Source organism: Lissotriton helveticus, chromosome 9 (genome assembly GCF_964261635.1).
Source record: "Lissotriton helveticus chromosome 9, aLisHel1.1, whole genome shotgun sequence".
NCBI classification, from domain to species: domain Eukaryota; kingdom Metazoa; phylum Chordata; class Amphibia; order Caudata; family Salamandridae; genus Lissotriton; species Lissotriton helveticus.
This window is the reverse complement of record NC_136070.1, coordinates 480,331,850-480,348,303: the sequence shown is the minus strand read 5'-3', so window position 1 is coordinate 480,348,303 and position 16,454 is coordinate 480,331,850. Positions and strand designations below refer to the sequence as shown.

General features: G+C 39.0%; 1 protein-coding gene across 3 annotated transcripts in view; it reads left to right on the top strand.

The window, feature by feature from the left end:
• The window catches only part of ZBTB1 (zinc finger and BTB domain containing 1), a 71,577-nt gene extending 55,511 nt beyond the window's left edge, over window positions 1–16,066 (top strand). Inside the window, exons 2-4 of one of the 3 annotated variants that reach the window (XM_078660308.1) lie at window positions 1,272–1,376; window positions 2,687–3,000; window positions 12,602–16,066. In XM_078660308.1, the coding sequence (XP_078516434.1) occupies window positions 12,622–14,745 (2,124 nt within the window). In that variant the 5' untranslated portion in view covers window positions 1,272–1,376; window positions 2,687–3,000; window positions 12,602–12,621 and the 3' untranslated portion in view covers window positions 14,746–16,066. The remainder of the gene's footprint in view (window positions 1–1,271; window positions 1,377–2,686; window positions 3,001–12,601) is intronic. The other 2 variants (XM_078660309.1, XM_078660307.1) reach the window with 2 other exon arrangements.
• Window positions 16,067–16,454: the final 388 nt, after the last annotated feature.

The window sequence follows — 16,454 nt, the reverse complement described above, 5'->3', positions numbered from 1 at the left end:
CCTTGCCGCACATGCACAGGAACCGCCACTACGTGTTCTGGAAGTTCAGGTCTCCTAGGGGGACGGAATAAAAACTCAAAAACAAATATCCGACTGAGGAATAGACGTCGTTAATTAGGTTTATTAAGTTCAATACACATTTTATATCTTTGTTATTTTATTGCTTACAGATTGAACTTGTCTCTGAAAGATTAAAATAATTACATTATCATAAAAAACAAAACCACTAAAATTCACCTACATGGCTGGATAAACTAGCAATAACTCGCTCCCACCTCTTGCACTGCTTGTGACCTTGCATATGACATCACTTATAACATGTTGAATGACATTGATGACATCACAAAAGGCATTGTTGACATCACTGACCTCAACTATGACAGTGTTGATAACGTTAGACTGAACTGTATTTTTTATATTTTTTTTCAGTCAAAGAATAAAGGGGCCTACAGCCATGAGCTATAGAGGTTGACTAAAGTCTCTATGCAGTGTCCTTATGCCTATGCGAAGTGGGGTTGACTGAAGGTAGAAAGATGTGATCATTGGGAGTTCCTGCTCACAAATGTTTCTATGGAAGACCTGGTGCAAGCCAGCCACAGCTGCCCACAACCAAAGGTTCTGCACAGAGGGAATTGCCCACCCATGGAGGATTAGGTATATAAAATGGCCGTAGCCCACAATGCACACTGCTGAAAGCCATGCATTGCCGGATTTTGCTGCTTGCCAGGGTAGTTCGTAGTACTCGGCCAAAGACCAGTCCCTGCAGCAAACATCCACTGCACACAGAAAAGGCAGAGGACGGAGTGGGTTGGTTACCCAGAGGGACTGTTCCTGGTTTAGGAGCTACCCCTGCTGAGTATATAGCCAGAGCAGAGGTTTTGTACTTTTGGATGCTGTCGTCAGCGATGCAACCTATGATGCTATCCATTATGCAATTTAACATATCATGAGTGATCTCACAGACCATGCGGTAGGAGGCCCAGAGTCCTAGTTAGTTCATCTACTCATAACTGGTGAAATTCAGTTGCTTTTGTGTTTTTTTTTTGGTAACTATAACTTTACTTAAACTTTTTTTCACAGGTTTTTTAAAACGTATATTCGGTCTAATGGAGCTAACCATAACTTTACTTTAGTTTTTTTTAGTGAAGATATATAATTAAAATGTATCTGTGATGTAATAACTCTTGTGAAGCAATTGCACTCCCAATGTTATGATTTGTGGTGAGCGACACAACTGTTATAATAGCTTCTTTCTCTTTTGACTCTTGCAGCATGCTTTAGCCTTTTCAGATAACGACTAACACCACAGCCCTTCTAAATTGGCTGGATTTCGCTTGTAGATTAGCAAAATGTTCCATTAAACCACAGTCTTTTAGGTCAGTTTTTCAGTTACCCACTTTGGTGGAGACCATTTTTTCTAGGGCAACCTTGGTGTTGTGTTGACTAGTTAGCAGGGTCTCTGGTAAGTTGTGCTTTTAATTGTGACCGTGTTACACAAGGCTTTAACATCTTTTCTATAACTCTCATTCTAATGTCTATTCCCGTTAGTTGTGGACTCTGCTGTACCCTGTCATAAATGGTAATGGATAATGTTTGTGAGGGGGTCGTAATAGGGGAAAGATCTAGCCTTATCTATGATGTGCCTGAGCGTTTGCTGTTTTAATATTGAGTGCAAACCCCACTTCCAGGGGGTTGCATGCAGAGTGTTTGGCCCCATAAACAAGCCTCTATTTTGTCATAACCATTGTAATCTGTTGAAAAATGATCTGATGCTAGGGCAAGGATTTATTCCGAGGAGACTGGGTCACACTTTTGGGGGATGGTATATTACAGCTCTGATAAAGGCCCCATTGAATAACACATTTGACAAGGCAGGTGGATAGATCGGTACTACTCCCGCCTCCTCTTCTAGTGGTTCTGTTATTGTGCAGGAGTTTAAAGGCTGGGGGAATTAGATCGTCCAAGATATTCAATTGAATATCTCTGACGACCTAGTTCTCCCAGCCCTTAAACTCCTACATCAAAACAGAACCACTCTATATAAGCCATTTCTCGTGAGAGCAAACAATTGCCATCGCTTTTCAGCTATGAGTTCTTTTTTTCAGGTGTTATATTTGTGGGCAGATTGTGAGATAATGTGGGCATTTTTTTCATTGATTGGTTATTTACCTGCGGGGAGTTTGAGCTAGAGAGTAATTGGGATTAACTCTCCGAATTGCAGGCTTATGGCAAGATTGTGTTGTAATTTCTCCTTTAATTGATGATGCACGTTAAGAATGTAAGTGCATCATCAGAACGCTCTCTTAAGATGTTTTTTGAAGTTCCTTCTGAGACGCCAGGGAAGAAACCCCCTCCACTGCTGGGTGCTTATAAACTGGATGATAAAGTTACTTTTGGGTGTTACTTTACTTGCAATACTGGCCACGAGTGAAAGCAAGCACCCACCTATTTACCCAGTGTGCTTAAGCATTCTGTTATCATCATATCCAAAGGTCAGTGCCACAATTGTTTTTCAAAAATATTCATTTAAGAGAAACACAAGAAGAAACTGTATTTCTACGTAATCTTTCGTTTTTATACTGGATCGGCGGGTGATTATGATAAAAACTACGTTGGCATAATTTGTACCTCGTTGGATGTTTTTTTGCCGTTTGATATCTGCATCATTCAAGTATGTCTCGCGTAGATGCTGTCTCGTGGAGCCACCATTGTTGTGCCTGCGTTGGAAGTAGGACCGCGCACCACGTCCGAGGGAGGATCGCGCTCCACCGCTCTTGCTGCGACATCCCAGAGCGTGCACAGAAGACTGACAAGTTCTTCTGCTTACGCCAGACTACGTTGATGACTCACTACTATGTTTGACGCCTCTGCCTCTTTCACCTTGTGAACCAGTTTCCTCTTACGCTCGTTTCCTGGCAACGCATAGCGCTGAAGTGAAGAGATCACTGGCAACTTCTTTACGCGTTCCCTTCAGCGGGGGGATCATTTCTCAATTCAAAGGTATTTTTATTTATTTTGCCTCTCAAGAGTTTCTGTTGCAGTAAAAAGAAAAACAAGGAACCAGGGAAACAAGCGGTTTGGTTGTAACATTTAAATACATTGGAGTATTTAAAGAAAAAAAGCTGGAAATGAAGAATAAGGAAGACTTTCATCTTTATAGAAAAACTTTTATTTTTATTTTTGTTGTACATTTTTCATTGGTTACTGAAGCCTTATAAAGAACTATATCAAACTCAAACTGACGAGAGATTACCATTGAATTTGCTTTATTGTTTTAGCTTATTTCATTTTATTGTGTTAATTATTACTTTAGATTGTTTTGTTAGTTTGTTGTTTTACCTTGCTTTCCAGCATGTCTACAGCCAGCAGGATGAGTCAACCACCACAATTTTTATCTGAACGTGGGGAACCCGTTCTTCCCGGGAAAAAATGGAAACCCCTTTTTGACTCTTATCTCGTAGCCATCGGTGGTCAGAAATTGTCTGCAGCAAGAAAACAAGCTGTGTTCTTCTTCACAATCTTGGGGTTGAGGGCAGGAATATTTATGACAGTCTTGGTCCCATTCCTATTGGGAGAGGTGATGGGGAGCCTGGCGATGTTTTTGAAATGAGTGTTCTTCTTCAAACACATTTTGGACCACGTCTCAACGTGGTTATGGAAAGACACACATTTTTTATGAGGACACAAGCTAAAGGTGAAAAAGTTGCCAATTACGTAGCAGCCCTCACATCTCTTGCGCCAACATGCGAATTTGAGAAATCTACAGACTTGCTCATTCGTGACCAACTCGTACGTTGCACAAATGATCCTCGCATTCAAGAGAAGTTACTATCTAAAAACCCTAATTTAAAAGAAGCTATCAGTATTGTAGAGAGCATTGAACATACCACACATTGGGTTAATGAAATAGTACAACACAAAGGAGAACGGGTGAGTGGGGAAAGTTTGCGCTGGAAAGAAAAAATTATTAATGCAAAACACTATTTGGTAAGCTCAAAAAGGATCAGATACTGGTCACCCAACCAGGATCAGACAAAGTGTGACTCCAAAGGGGCCACGTTTGTACAATTTAAACCATGAACATTAGATCCTGAGCTAAAGAAAAGTAGTTCAATCAAGATATCAAGTCCCAATTTTTGTGAGTTTTTCCGTTTTATTCTTCTTTGATCTTTTAGTAGAGTTAATCCAATCTTCACACGTACAAAAACAACCGCTGCCAACACGTGTTTCGTCAAGGTCATCAAAACCAAATGACTTCGTCAGGGCTGTAAATATTACAATAAATATACATAATTACATTCCACTCAAGAGAGGTTGTCAAGAGTCAAAAAAACACTTGCTATTCACATTAAGTAAGCAAAGTGGCTTTCGTTCAAACCCTAAAATACAAATTATTTATAAGGTTACACCACACACAAATTTCACTAAGAGTATCTCCAAGTAGTCTTGAGAAAACTCCATTACTTAATACACCACAAGGGTTACAAAGTTCACAAAAAGTATCTCAAAGTTGTTTTGAGAACACTTCATTGACAAGCCAACCAGGCAGGTGAAAGTTTTTATGCAAAAATTAATTCAAAAATTCAGTTAGACCCATTTCGAACATTCCCGAAAAGAGTAAGATAAATGGACCAAGAGAAAGGAAAAACAGTCTGTGCAAGGACAGATAGCGCGTCCAGATATAAAAAGTCAAAAACAGACACCGTGAATGACAAGACCATTGCGTGACCGGTGACACAAGTGATGTTGTTATGAATAAGGAATCGTGTTTCACATAGATTTACATAACGTGATATAACCAGAGATTGTTCGGAGGGCAAGGGATAGTCACCACACCCCGTGTAAAATAAAATAAAATAAAAGTGAACTGACTAAAAGGGATGGGCTCACCCTGGAAATTTCATGAAGCTGTAATGTAGAGATCCAGAGATAATAACTCCCAATTCACAATCTGCAACAAAACTGCATACAAAAACATATTGGATGACCCTTCCAATATCAAAGAGGCACGAAAAAAAGGCAATTCGATAAACACCAACAGATCATATGTATAAATAAAATGCTGCACTTACTTAGACATGCAACATATGGCGTATTAGTCAATTTCAAAGGTGTCCTGTCCGTCCAAACACAAAAAAAGGCAGTTCTTGTCCCAAATATCCAGGGACTAAGTAGCTCAATATTTTCCCGATAGGAAGGTTACCTAGAAGTCAAATATAACGTAAGCTAGGTTAAATAGTTCCCCCTCAAAGCTAAACGTCGGCAAAGTACTGCTTCCGAGTATTGGGAATTTCAATAAGGAAAGTTAAAGGTTATCTCAAAAGGCACCGTAAATCGTGCAGTCATTAGTTATAAATTCTATTGTCATAAGAGTGGTCCGTCACCAAAGCATAAGTGAAAACAGGTATTAGAGCAGTGCAGCATTTTATTTATACATATGATCTGTTGGTGTTTATCGAATTGCCTTTTTTTCGTGCCTCTTTGATATTGGAAGGGTCATCCAATATGTTTTTGTATGCAGTTTTGTTGCAGATTGTGAATTGGGAGTTATTATCTCTGGATCTCTACATTACAGCTTCATGAAATTTCCAGGGTGAGCCCATCCCTTTTAGTCAGTTCACTTTTATTTTATTTTATTTTACACGGGGTGTGGTGACTATCCCTTGCCCTCCGAACAATCTCTGGTTATATCACGTTATGTAAATCTATGTGAAACACGATTCCTTATTCATAACAACATCACTTGTGTCACCGGTCACGCAATGGTCTTGTCATTCACGGTGTCTGTTTTTGACTTTTTATATCTGGACGCGCTATCTGTCCTTGCACAGACTGTTTTTCCTTTCTCTTGGTCCATTTATCTTACTCTTTTCGGGAATGTTCGAAATGGGTCTAACTGAATTTTTGAATTAATTTTTGCATAAAAACTTTCACCTGCCTGGTTGGCTTGTCAATGAAGTGTTCTCAAAACAACTTTGAGATACTTTTTGTGAACTTTGTAACCCTTGTGGTGTATTAAGTAATGGAGTTTTCTCAAGACTACTTGGAGATACTCTTAGTGAAATTTGTGTGTGGTGTAACCTTATAAATAATTTGTATTTTAGGGTTTGAACGAAAGCCACTTTGCTTACTTAATGTGAATAGCAAGTGTTTTTTTGACTCTTGACAACCTCTCTTGAGTGGAATGTAATTATGTATATTTATTGTAATATTTACAGCCCTGACGAAGTCATTTGGTTTTGATGACCTTGACGAAACACGTGTTGGCAGCGGTTGTTTTTGTACGTGTGAAGATTGGATTAACTCTACTAAAAGATCAAAGAAGAATAAAACGGAAAAACTCACAAAAATTGGGACTTGATATCTTGATTGAACTACTTTTCTTTAGCTCAGGATCTAATGTTCATGGGTTAATGAAATACACAGTTCTGTTCAATCTAACAATCATTTTTATGTTGTCAAAAACTATGATTCCAGTGACATTGATTCAAAGTAATTGCCATCTTCTATTTGTATAATTCATTCCAAGCACAATAAAATTGTGGGTAAGAATGACATAACGAAAGTTAATGTCAGCAATTTTAATAAGGGCACAAAATTGAAGTGCCCTAGAAGTGGCATCCAGAACCATGGTCCTAACTATCCTAACTGGTTTGTGAGAACCATGTTCTGCAGAAATTGCAGGAAAAAAAGGCCATTATGCATTCATGTGCAGAAATGCCAAAGTAAACTTTATTAAAGATGATACTTTTTATTCACAACGAGCTATTCATCTCATTATTGCTGTTACTAACCAAGCTGTACATGACATACAAAATGTTGATAATGATGATGTATCTATGCCAAAATGTGATATTTATGTTAACAACAAACTTATTCCTGTTTTAGCTGACCCGGTTTTGCCTTACACTCTGATCAGTGATACTTTTTGGGATCAAGCGTTTGGCAAAGATAATATTGAATTGTTAACACCTGACAATCCTATTGCGTATGGTGGGAAAAGCATTGATTTGATTGGTTACTCTGTTCAAAACATAATTTTTAACGACGGAGAAACTGTTGGTAAAGTGTACATCGCTAGAAGAGGTGATAATTTGTTAGTTTGGCCTCACCAAAGAGATTTTGGCATTATTTTAAACATGAATGCCAAATAACAAGGTATGGTTGTTACACAATTGGAAACTGATGATGATATTGTTGGAAAATACCCGACAGTGTTCAGTGACGTGTTAGGATTGCTCAATGGTTTCAAGCACAAAATAATTTTGAAGACCAATGCCCAACCCATTGTTCATGAAGTTAGGAAAGTACCAAATTTAATGGTAGGACCCTTGCAACAAGAACTTGACAGGTTACTTGCAATTGGGATCATTGAGGAAATTTTATCCGCTGAATGGTTGGCCCGATCGTTTTGGCGCCCAAAGACAAAAGGAGTAAGATTAGAATGTGTGTCGACTTGGGAAGCCTGAACAACTGTATATGGGTCGACAGACAACCCCTACCCAACATTAATGAGGCTCTTTCTAAACTTGGTGGTGCACGTTCTTTCAGTGTAATGGATTTATCGTCCGCGTACCACCAAGTCATGCTGCATTCAGAGCCTTCACTTCTTTTGTCACACCACTGGGAGCTTACAGATTCGTAAGGATGCCCTTTGGATTGGCATCTGCAGCTGCATGCTTTCAGAGGTTGATGAAGGAGGTTTTGGAAGACATTAGTACAGTCTTGTTTTTTCGGTATGACATACTTGTCCATGGCAAGGATCGAGCCAGCCATGATCTTACCCTATTCAAAGTGCTGTCCAGATTACAAGAACTGTGGTTCGCCCTCAAGAGAGAAAAATTTAAATTCAGGGTTAAGTCCGTATCTTACTTGGGACATTCCATTCCCGGCGAAGGGATCAGTCCCAAGATTGATATGGTAGAGGCGATAACTCCAACTCCTGCTCCCAACAATAAAGATCAAGTCAAATCTTTCCTTGGATTATCCGAGTAATACTCCAAATTCATCAACAATTTTGTTAGTGTAGTACAACCATTAACCCCTTCGCCGCGGGGCAAATTCCGCCGATGTGGGAGGGGGGGTGGGGTTGGGCGGTGCGCTCTGGTTCTCATTACGGCTCCCGGCCGTCCTAAATCAAGGTGGGCGTGTGCTCATGATGGCCGGGAGCCGTCTGAACTCCGCCCACTGATTCATTCGCCCGCACAGGCAGGGAATTAGTGCGTGTGGGTGGAGCGGCAACGTTCAGACGGCTCCCGGCTGTCATGAGCACACGCCTACTGTGACTCATGATTGCCGGGAGTCGTCATGAGCAAGGAAGGAGTTAAGGCTTCTACTAAAAAAGGGTGCAGAGTTCATTTGGTCTGAAGAATGCACCCTTGCTTTCAACAAAGTCAATAGTGGTATTATTTGCATGCCTACTCTGGGTCATTTCGATGTCACTAAGAAAACCATACTTACCACAGATGCAAGTTTACGTGCCGTTTTGTCTCAAATCAGTGATGACAATGAAAGAGTTATTGGCTTTGCCTCCCGTTCTCTTAAAGGGGCTGAGGAATGCTACTCAGTGGTTGAACGAGAGGCTTTAGCTTGTACCTGGGCACTCAACCATTTCAAGTTTTACCTCTGGGGTTTACCCTTTCTTGTCAGGTCTGACCATAAACCACTTGTTCATATTTTTGCTTGTAGGAACGTTGAGAACACCGCCTCCAGAATTAAAAGATGGTTGGAGGGACTCTGGGAGTACAATTTCACTGTGAAATACTTGCCTGCTTTAAAAAATATTTCCTGCTGATTTATCTTTCCAGGATGCCGCTTGATAAATTTGTTTCTGAAAGTAATGATGGGATTGTTGCATGGGTCAAGGAACCTGCTCTAAATGGAGTAGAATGGGAAGCGAGTTTGCTTACTGACACATCCAGGAATATTGTTATGAGTTTTGTTGTGAATGGTTGGCCTGTTTTTGAAGATGTTCCTCAGTGTGCCAGAGGATTTTGGAATGTACGTGATGAGCTTAACATTGTTAATGGTGAGCTTTTTTGTGGCCAGAGGTTAGTTCCTCCTTCTGACATGCGTGAAAAGATTATCAATCTCGCGCATGAAGGTCGTCTTGGATGCAGTTTAACTAAAGCTAGAGACAGAGAAACATATTGGTGGCCTGAAGTTGATCACCAGGTTGAGGCAGTGGTTAAAGAATGTATTTCTTTTGCCAGTTATGATAAGTCAAAGAAAATCAAGTCTGCTCCACTGTCTCCTGTTGTTTTGCCTGAGCGGCCATGGTCCAAATTGGCTATAGATATTGTGGGACCTTTTGAAGCTTTCTCCTAATGAGAGGTTTGTTATAGTTCTTGTGAACTACACTTCCAAATGGGTCTCCGCTTGTTGTACGAGTTCCATTATAACTAAGAACATCATTGAATTTCCTAAGGATGCATTTGCGTGCGAAGGCATTCCTCAAACTTTAGTGAGTGATAATGGTGTCCAATTCACCTCACAAGAACTGGAAGTTTTCCTCAAAGAGCTTTCCATTACCCGTCATCGCATTGCTCTTTATTCTCTTCAAGCCATTGGCTTGGTTGAAAGCATGAATATGCCTGTAAAAGCAATGTGCACAAACAGCCTTTGAGTCAGGGTCATCTCTTAGAAATATTTTACTTGAAAAACTATGGGCTCACAAAAACACACCCAATTCTATCACAGGTTGTTCAACTTTCATGAAACTTAAAGGCACAGTAGCTGGTTCAAAACGTAATCCTTTGTGGTTGTGTATGCGCGACAGTAATGCCAATACTACTGATCCCAGGATTTTAAATTACCAGGAAAAGTATAAACAAAGATATGATACTAAGATTGGTGTGTGTAATCGTTCATGGAAGGTGGGTGATCTTTTGTATGTTAAGAAAGCTACATGGTCTCCCAAAGGTGACCAAGGTTTTTAAAAATGTGGTGACTTTAGATGATGGTAATACTTGGCGCATGGCTTTCCTTGTGCAATAAGGAGAAGGACATCAATATGGGATCTCTGTCGAGACAGTTTTCTCTTAGTCATCCTGCGTGTCAGCCTGAATTACCCTGTCATGAAAAGAGAGCGAGGCACTCTCCTCTTTATCTCAAGGATTTTGTATTGCATTCATTTTAGTTAATGTAGATTGCCATACTTAAATTGTTCAACTTTTAAATTGTTCAACTTTTAAAATTGTTTATTTATGAATTGTTTCATTTTATTGTTAGTACTTATTGCCATTATCTCTATTTCTTATTTCTTGCTGTTTTTTTTCTTCATTCTGTTCTTTTCTTTCATGGTAGTTGCTTGCTTTTGTCCCTTCTTTTGTTTAATGTGTTGAAGGGAAGATGTATTGTAATTTCTCCTTTAATTGAAGATGCACGTTAAGAATGTAAGTGCATCATCAGAACACTCTCTTCAGATGTTCTTTGCAGTTCCTGCTGAGAGGCCACGGAAGAAACCGCCTCCGCTGGTGGGTGCTAATATAATGGATGATGAAGTTTCTTTTGGATGTTCCTTTACTTGCAACAGATTGCAATCTACATGGATTGGAATGGGGTTGAGCGTGGTGGTGCTATTTTAGCAATTCAGCAGTTTTTGTTTTTCTTTTAGTGCGGACTGGTGTACAAATGTAGAGTAAAATGTGATGTGGCTGCAGTAGGGTAAGGATGTTATGTTATGAGATTTTTAAAGCGTGCAATTACCCCAAGGTGCCTGGCACTGTCAGAAAGGGCAGTGAGTGATGATTAGGTTTTGAATAGCTAGGTCTTTCTCTCCTTCCTGGATGATGTTAGTGAAGGAATTGCTCTTAGATGAGGTGGGAGGCTGTTCCAAAGTTTGATCGTATTGAGGACTATATCTCTACCACCCCATTGCATCTTCTTAAACTTGGGGACAACCAACAAGTTGGCATTGGCTGATCTGAGTTCTCTGTTGGGCTTATATCTCATAAAAGCTGAACTGAGAAGTCCGTCCCTGAATTATGCATTCTTAGTGGACTAAGCAGAGGGTTTTAAATTTAGCCCGACTGTGCATGCGATGCCAGTGAAGCTTTCGTAGTCCCTGCAAGATGGAGTGAAATTTTGGAAGTTTAAGAATCAGTCTCACCGCTGCATTTTGGATCACTTGTAGTCGACTCGTTTTTTTCTAAAATGGTTAGATAGAGACTGTTGCACTATACTTCAGCATAGGAAGTACTAAAAGAGTTATTAAAGTTTTCCTGTGGCTATCCGGGATAAAAGGAAGAATTTTTCTTATTTTTAAGATATAATAAGGTGAGGAAGTGAAAGCTGATATCTGCGGACTCCGAATAAGATTGTCATCAATAATGACTCCCAAATTCTTTGCTTTAGTAATGGCATTTGATGTACGTTTGTGGTATTCGGGTTGGCAAAGGTATGAAATCTAGAATGTGATCAGGGTTCTTTATACAGGTGTGTGGCATTTATTAAAATATCTACTTACCAAGAGATGGGATGCCTCAGAAATATACTTGTTCTATCACACTGATTCTCCATTAATAATCAATTTTTTTGGCATGCATTAAATACGTTTTACTAAATAATGTCGCAGACAAACAATATCTAAAGCTGCACAGTAATTTATAAAAACCTTTTTTTCAAGTTGAATTTTCTTTTGTACGTTTTATACCATGGCCTGGGCGTCAAGTGATGGGAATTCCACAACTCTGCTTTGTGAGGAATTCTATGGAAGCTGTTCATGTGATGGTGGTGGTTTGTTTTGTGACCATAAGTGGTTGAGGAAGATATGCTTAAAGTTCTTAGGCTTCGGTCATTGACCTGGAGCACTACTTTGCTGTCAGCATAAATGATAAGTGTGAGCTTTCTGTGGTGGTTTGATTTTTTCAACTGCATTTTTTTGCCTTTACGGTTTCTGAGTTTGAAACATTTTCAGAAAACTTTCTTTCCACTGGTGATATTTTGGTAATAAAACAAAAAAAAAACAGGTGGTCTGTATTGGTTCAGCATGTTTATGTGCTGGTGTACAAATCTGCCCCAAGGGCCTCTGGGTAGCAATATTTTGTGTGTGGTGTGCTTTTTTTATTTTTTGTAAAAATCTTTAGAAAGTTTATTTTTTTAATGTGATGTAGGAACCTGTTGTGCCATTGGTCAGAGACTCCTGTAGCTCTCATAGAATTCTGGCATCGAATAGTTCCTAGCAGGAAGGAAAATTAACACTGAGCCACATCATGGTAAAATGTGCTCCTGAAGAATGAAAACCACTGGGAAATACAACTTATCTTATGGCCTAAATTGCTTCACGTTGCCTGAGGGATTTTCCAAACTATTCATTCTATAGCATATGGTGACCTTTACCAGTACAGTAGTTTTTGGGGGGGATTCTGTGACCCACCTTGGTTCTCAGGTTATATTTTTAAGACGTTTATAGGTTTAGAAGCATCTAGCTATATTTGAGAAATTAGATATCAAATACTAAAAATAGGTGGCTGATGTAGAAAAAAGTTACACAATGTTTAAGTATTTCGACTGAATGAATTGCAAAATAAAAATGGCATTTACTTCAGAACATTGAACTAGTTCCTCTATTAACAAATATGTATATTTTCATTTTTTGCAGGATTCTAATGTAAGACCAAGATGGCTAGACCCAACCACAGCAGCTATGTCCTTCAGCAGCTGAACAACCAAAGGGAATGGGGTTTTCTCTGTGACTGCTGCATTGCTATTGACGACATATATTTCCAAGCACACAAGGCTGTTCTTGCTGCGTGCAGCTCCTATTTTAGAATGTTTTTCATGAACCACCAAAACACGTCTGCTCCTCTTAAGCTTAGCAACATGCAGATAAATGCAGAATGTTTTGATCTCATCTTGCAATTTATGTACTTGGGAAAAATTATGACTGCGCCTAAAAATATTGAGGAATTTAAAGTGGCAATTAAATACTTACAACTCTATAATTTACCTGAATGTTTGGAAGATATTAAGGATGGCGAGTTCTCAAGTACAAAGAGCTCTACGTCTGCTTCTGAAATCCATGGAAATAAAATGGTATTCGGTGTAAAAATGTATGAAGAACCACTGCTACGAAATGGCGAAGAAACATGCGTGCGGTATCCTGAAGCAAGTAAGTCAGTAAATCCATTACAAGAGAAGAACACTAAGAAAGAGGTTTTACAGGCGGCAAGAAATCATGAACCTCTTCTTGAAGTGTGCAAGAAAAATACTGTGCCCAAATTATCCAACCCCAAAGAACGCGTAGCACGTCGTTTTGGAAGAAGCTATACCTGTGATAGCTGTGGATTTGTTTTTAGCTGTGAAAAACTATTAGGTGAACATGCTTTAACATGCACCAATAGACATATGTACCAGGCAGCAAAATCCTACAGCAGTGAAGAAAATGATTCTAGTGAAAAAGACTCTTCAGTTTCTAAGCTGTCACCCAAACAAACCGAAAGATTTAAAATGGAAGCCAGTCAGTCACTTGATAGTTCGTCTTCTGAGGCGCCAGCCATGGGAAACACCAAAAATGCTACAGGCTTGAGCGAAAAGTCAGATGGGGTGGGTAACACATTGATTGAAGGAAACTCAATCATCATTAAAATTGAAACTGAGGATAGTCCTGCTGTTGAAATGGAAGACATTAATATTGTCAAAATTTCAGATAAAGATTTCATCGACTCATCTGAAAGTGACGAATTGGACGATGAAACAGACGAGCCCCTTTGCAGTTATTATGTGGAAGAAAATGTTGGTGGCAGTCAAATTACAGAACATATTTTGAAAGCTCAACCTTCAATGCCTCTCCATCCCAGAGGAAGAAACTGTATAAAAACTGAAAGATTCAGTAATAGTACAAAAAGCTCAGGGCTTGGTGTTGAGGAAAACAGAACCTGTGAGCTGTGTGGTCTAACAATAACAGAGGAAGACTTGTCAGCTCATTATTTATCTAAACATATTGAAAATATATGTGCTTGTGGCAAATGTGGCCAAATACTGGTTAAAGGCAGGCAGCTCCAAGAACATGCAGAGAGATGTGGGGAACCCCAAGAACCTATTGTAAATGGATTAGAAAACCCGGAAGAAAAAGGTAATTTTGGAGAGGCCACGGAAGAAACAACCAATATGTTTGTAGAGATGTTGGATGACTTGCATGATGAAAATTTTCAGCAAAATAGTCTTTCAGATAAGCAGACATATAACCATTCTGCCTGCCCTTATGGTTGTCCAAATTGTGGACAGCGCTTTGAAAATGAGAGCCTTGTGCTTGAGCATATGTCTCACTGCCTCGAACATGATCTGTTTAAGAATACTATCATAGAGGAGAATGATAATGATCATCGAAGAAAGCACTTCTGTAACCTTTGCGGTAAAGGATTTTACCAGCGCTGTCACTTGAGGGAACACTTCACGGTTCACACGAAGGAGAAACAATTTGTTTGCCAGACTTGTGGGAAGCAGTTTCTTCGAGAGCGGCAGCTACGACTCCATAATGATATGCATAAAGGAATGGCACGATATGTATGTTCTGTGTGTGATCAAGGAAACTTCCGTAAGCATGACCATGTGCGTCACATGATCTGTCATCTCTCTGTTGGTGAGACCATGTGCCAGGTCTGTTTTCAGATATTCCAAACCAACGACCTTCTGGAGAAACACATGGACGTTCATTTGTACACCTGTGGTGTTTGTGGAGCCAAATTCAATTTGAGAAAAGATATGCGGTCTCATTATAATTTAAAGCATTTTAAACGAACATAAATATATATACAGTTTTAAAGTGACAAAAAGCAAAACACCAAAGCTAGAGGAAATAGGACACCTTTTTTGATTTAATTTAATTAATACCTCTTCTGGGAGATTTTCATGAGGTGAATGACATTGTTTTTTCTAAAGGTTATTTCAGCCTTTTTTATCCTTTCAAGGAACACAAGTCTATATCAAAAACCAAAACATATGACGCCCTTTGCACCTTGAAGCATTTAAGTGCTATTTTGTACAATTTGTGGGGATTTCATATACATCTGTGAAATGTTTTCACATGCCTTAGAATCTGCTCATAATCAGACACATTTTTATTTGTATTTATATTATTTTGCTAAGTAGATCTAGAACATGACTATCAATTATCTTAGCATCAAAAGTATATTGCACTTCTACTAAAATATATTATATTGCCCTTAGAGAGATTGTTTAGGAATGTCCTGTTGTTGTGCCTTTTTTACAGGGGTAAAGATAAGTGTAACATTATGCAAATATCTTGCTTTTAAAACTAATTTGAAATCGGAAGTGAGCAATCCCTCATTCTTCACACTTCTATCAACCCCAGTTGTGACTGTGAGTTTGTAATTATCACCTCATAAGATGTAACCAATGTTTTGCTGTTGATAAGACTGACTTGTTGTGGGGAATCACAAGACATTCATATATTGCATATAAATATGCAAGAGAATTACAATCAGTTGGAGTAGTTGTTAATCGACATAGACATTTTGACTTGGGAGATCCACCTTCCGAGGTTAAGAGTATTTATTATGAACTGGATAAACAAGTAAGTTGATGTACTGGCTACACATTTAAAATCGAAGAAACCTTAGATAGTTGAAAGGAACAGCCAAAAATACCATAAAAAGCACAATTTAGGCTGAACTCATTCTTACATTTCTATATAATTAAGTAAGACAAAGTAAGGGATTACCGTTATAGAAGCAAATTTAAATTACTCAGAGGGGATACTGAGTAGGGGTTCAAAAAGAACAGGCATGCCAACAAAATGTAACTTCCTCAGCCACAAGTAGACTGTTCTGAAATGCGAAAAATAGGCATCACATTTCTGTTAGCACTTTTGTTTTTACCATTTACCTCTTTGAAGGCAATAATGGTGCATATGAACTGCGGAGAGGTGCTACGAATGTGCAGTCAAGTGATATTCTCAACTTCCAGACTATGTTTATCATGAGAGTTGTTTTCCCTTCAACCTTTGCAACACACATTACATGTTGCCTGAGTAGACAGTTTTTACGACAGTTTTTTTTTTCATCCCTGAATTATTAAAAATAAAAATGTAAAGCTCAAAGACAAACACCTTGACAGTCTAATGTACCAATAAGTAAGAAAGTCAATCACTTATTTAAGAGGAATATATGTATTGCGCAGCCTTTGGATCGATCAAGGAAATGGCGATTAGGAAACAGATTACCAAGGTAGTATCTGAGCACATATAATTATCGTGTAGAGTCCAATCTGGGAAAGAATAGCAAGTATAGACATTAAGGGAAGGGACTTCAAATGCATAAAATGAAAGGGCAGTTAAAATATAGAGCAGGTAAAAGGAGATTTCTGTCACTTGTAGTCAATAGCTCACCGAGACCACAGAGCCTTTTTTTTTTTTTGTACTGCATGCGTCTAAGGTTGATTGTGCCTAGTTCCTGCAGGACCTGCATGGGTTCTCACCATTGGAAAAACATCCT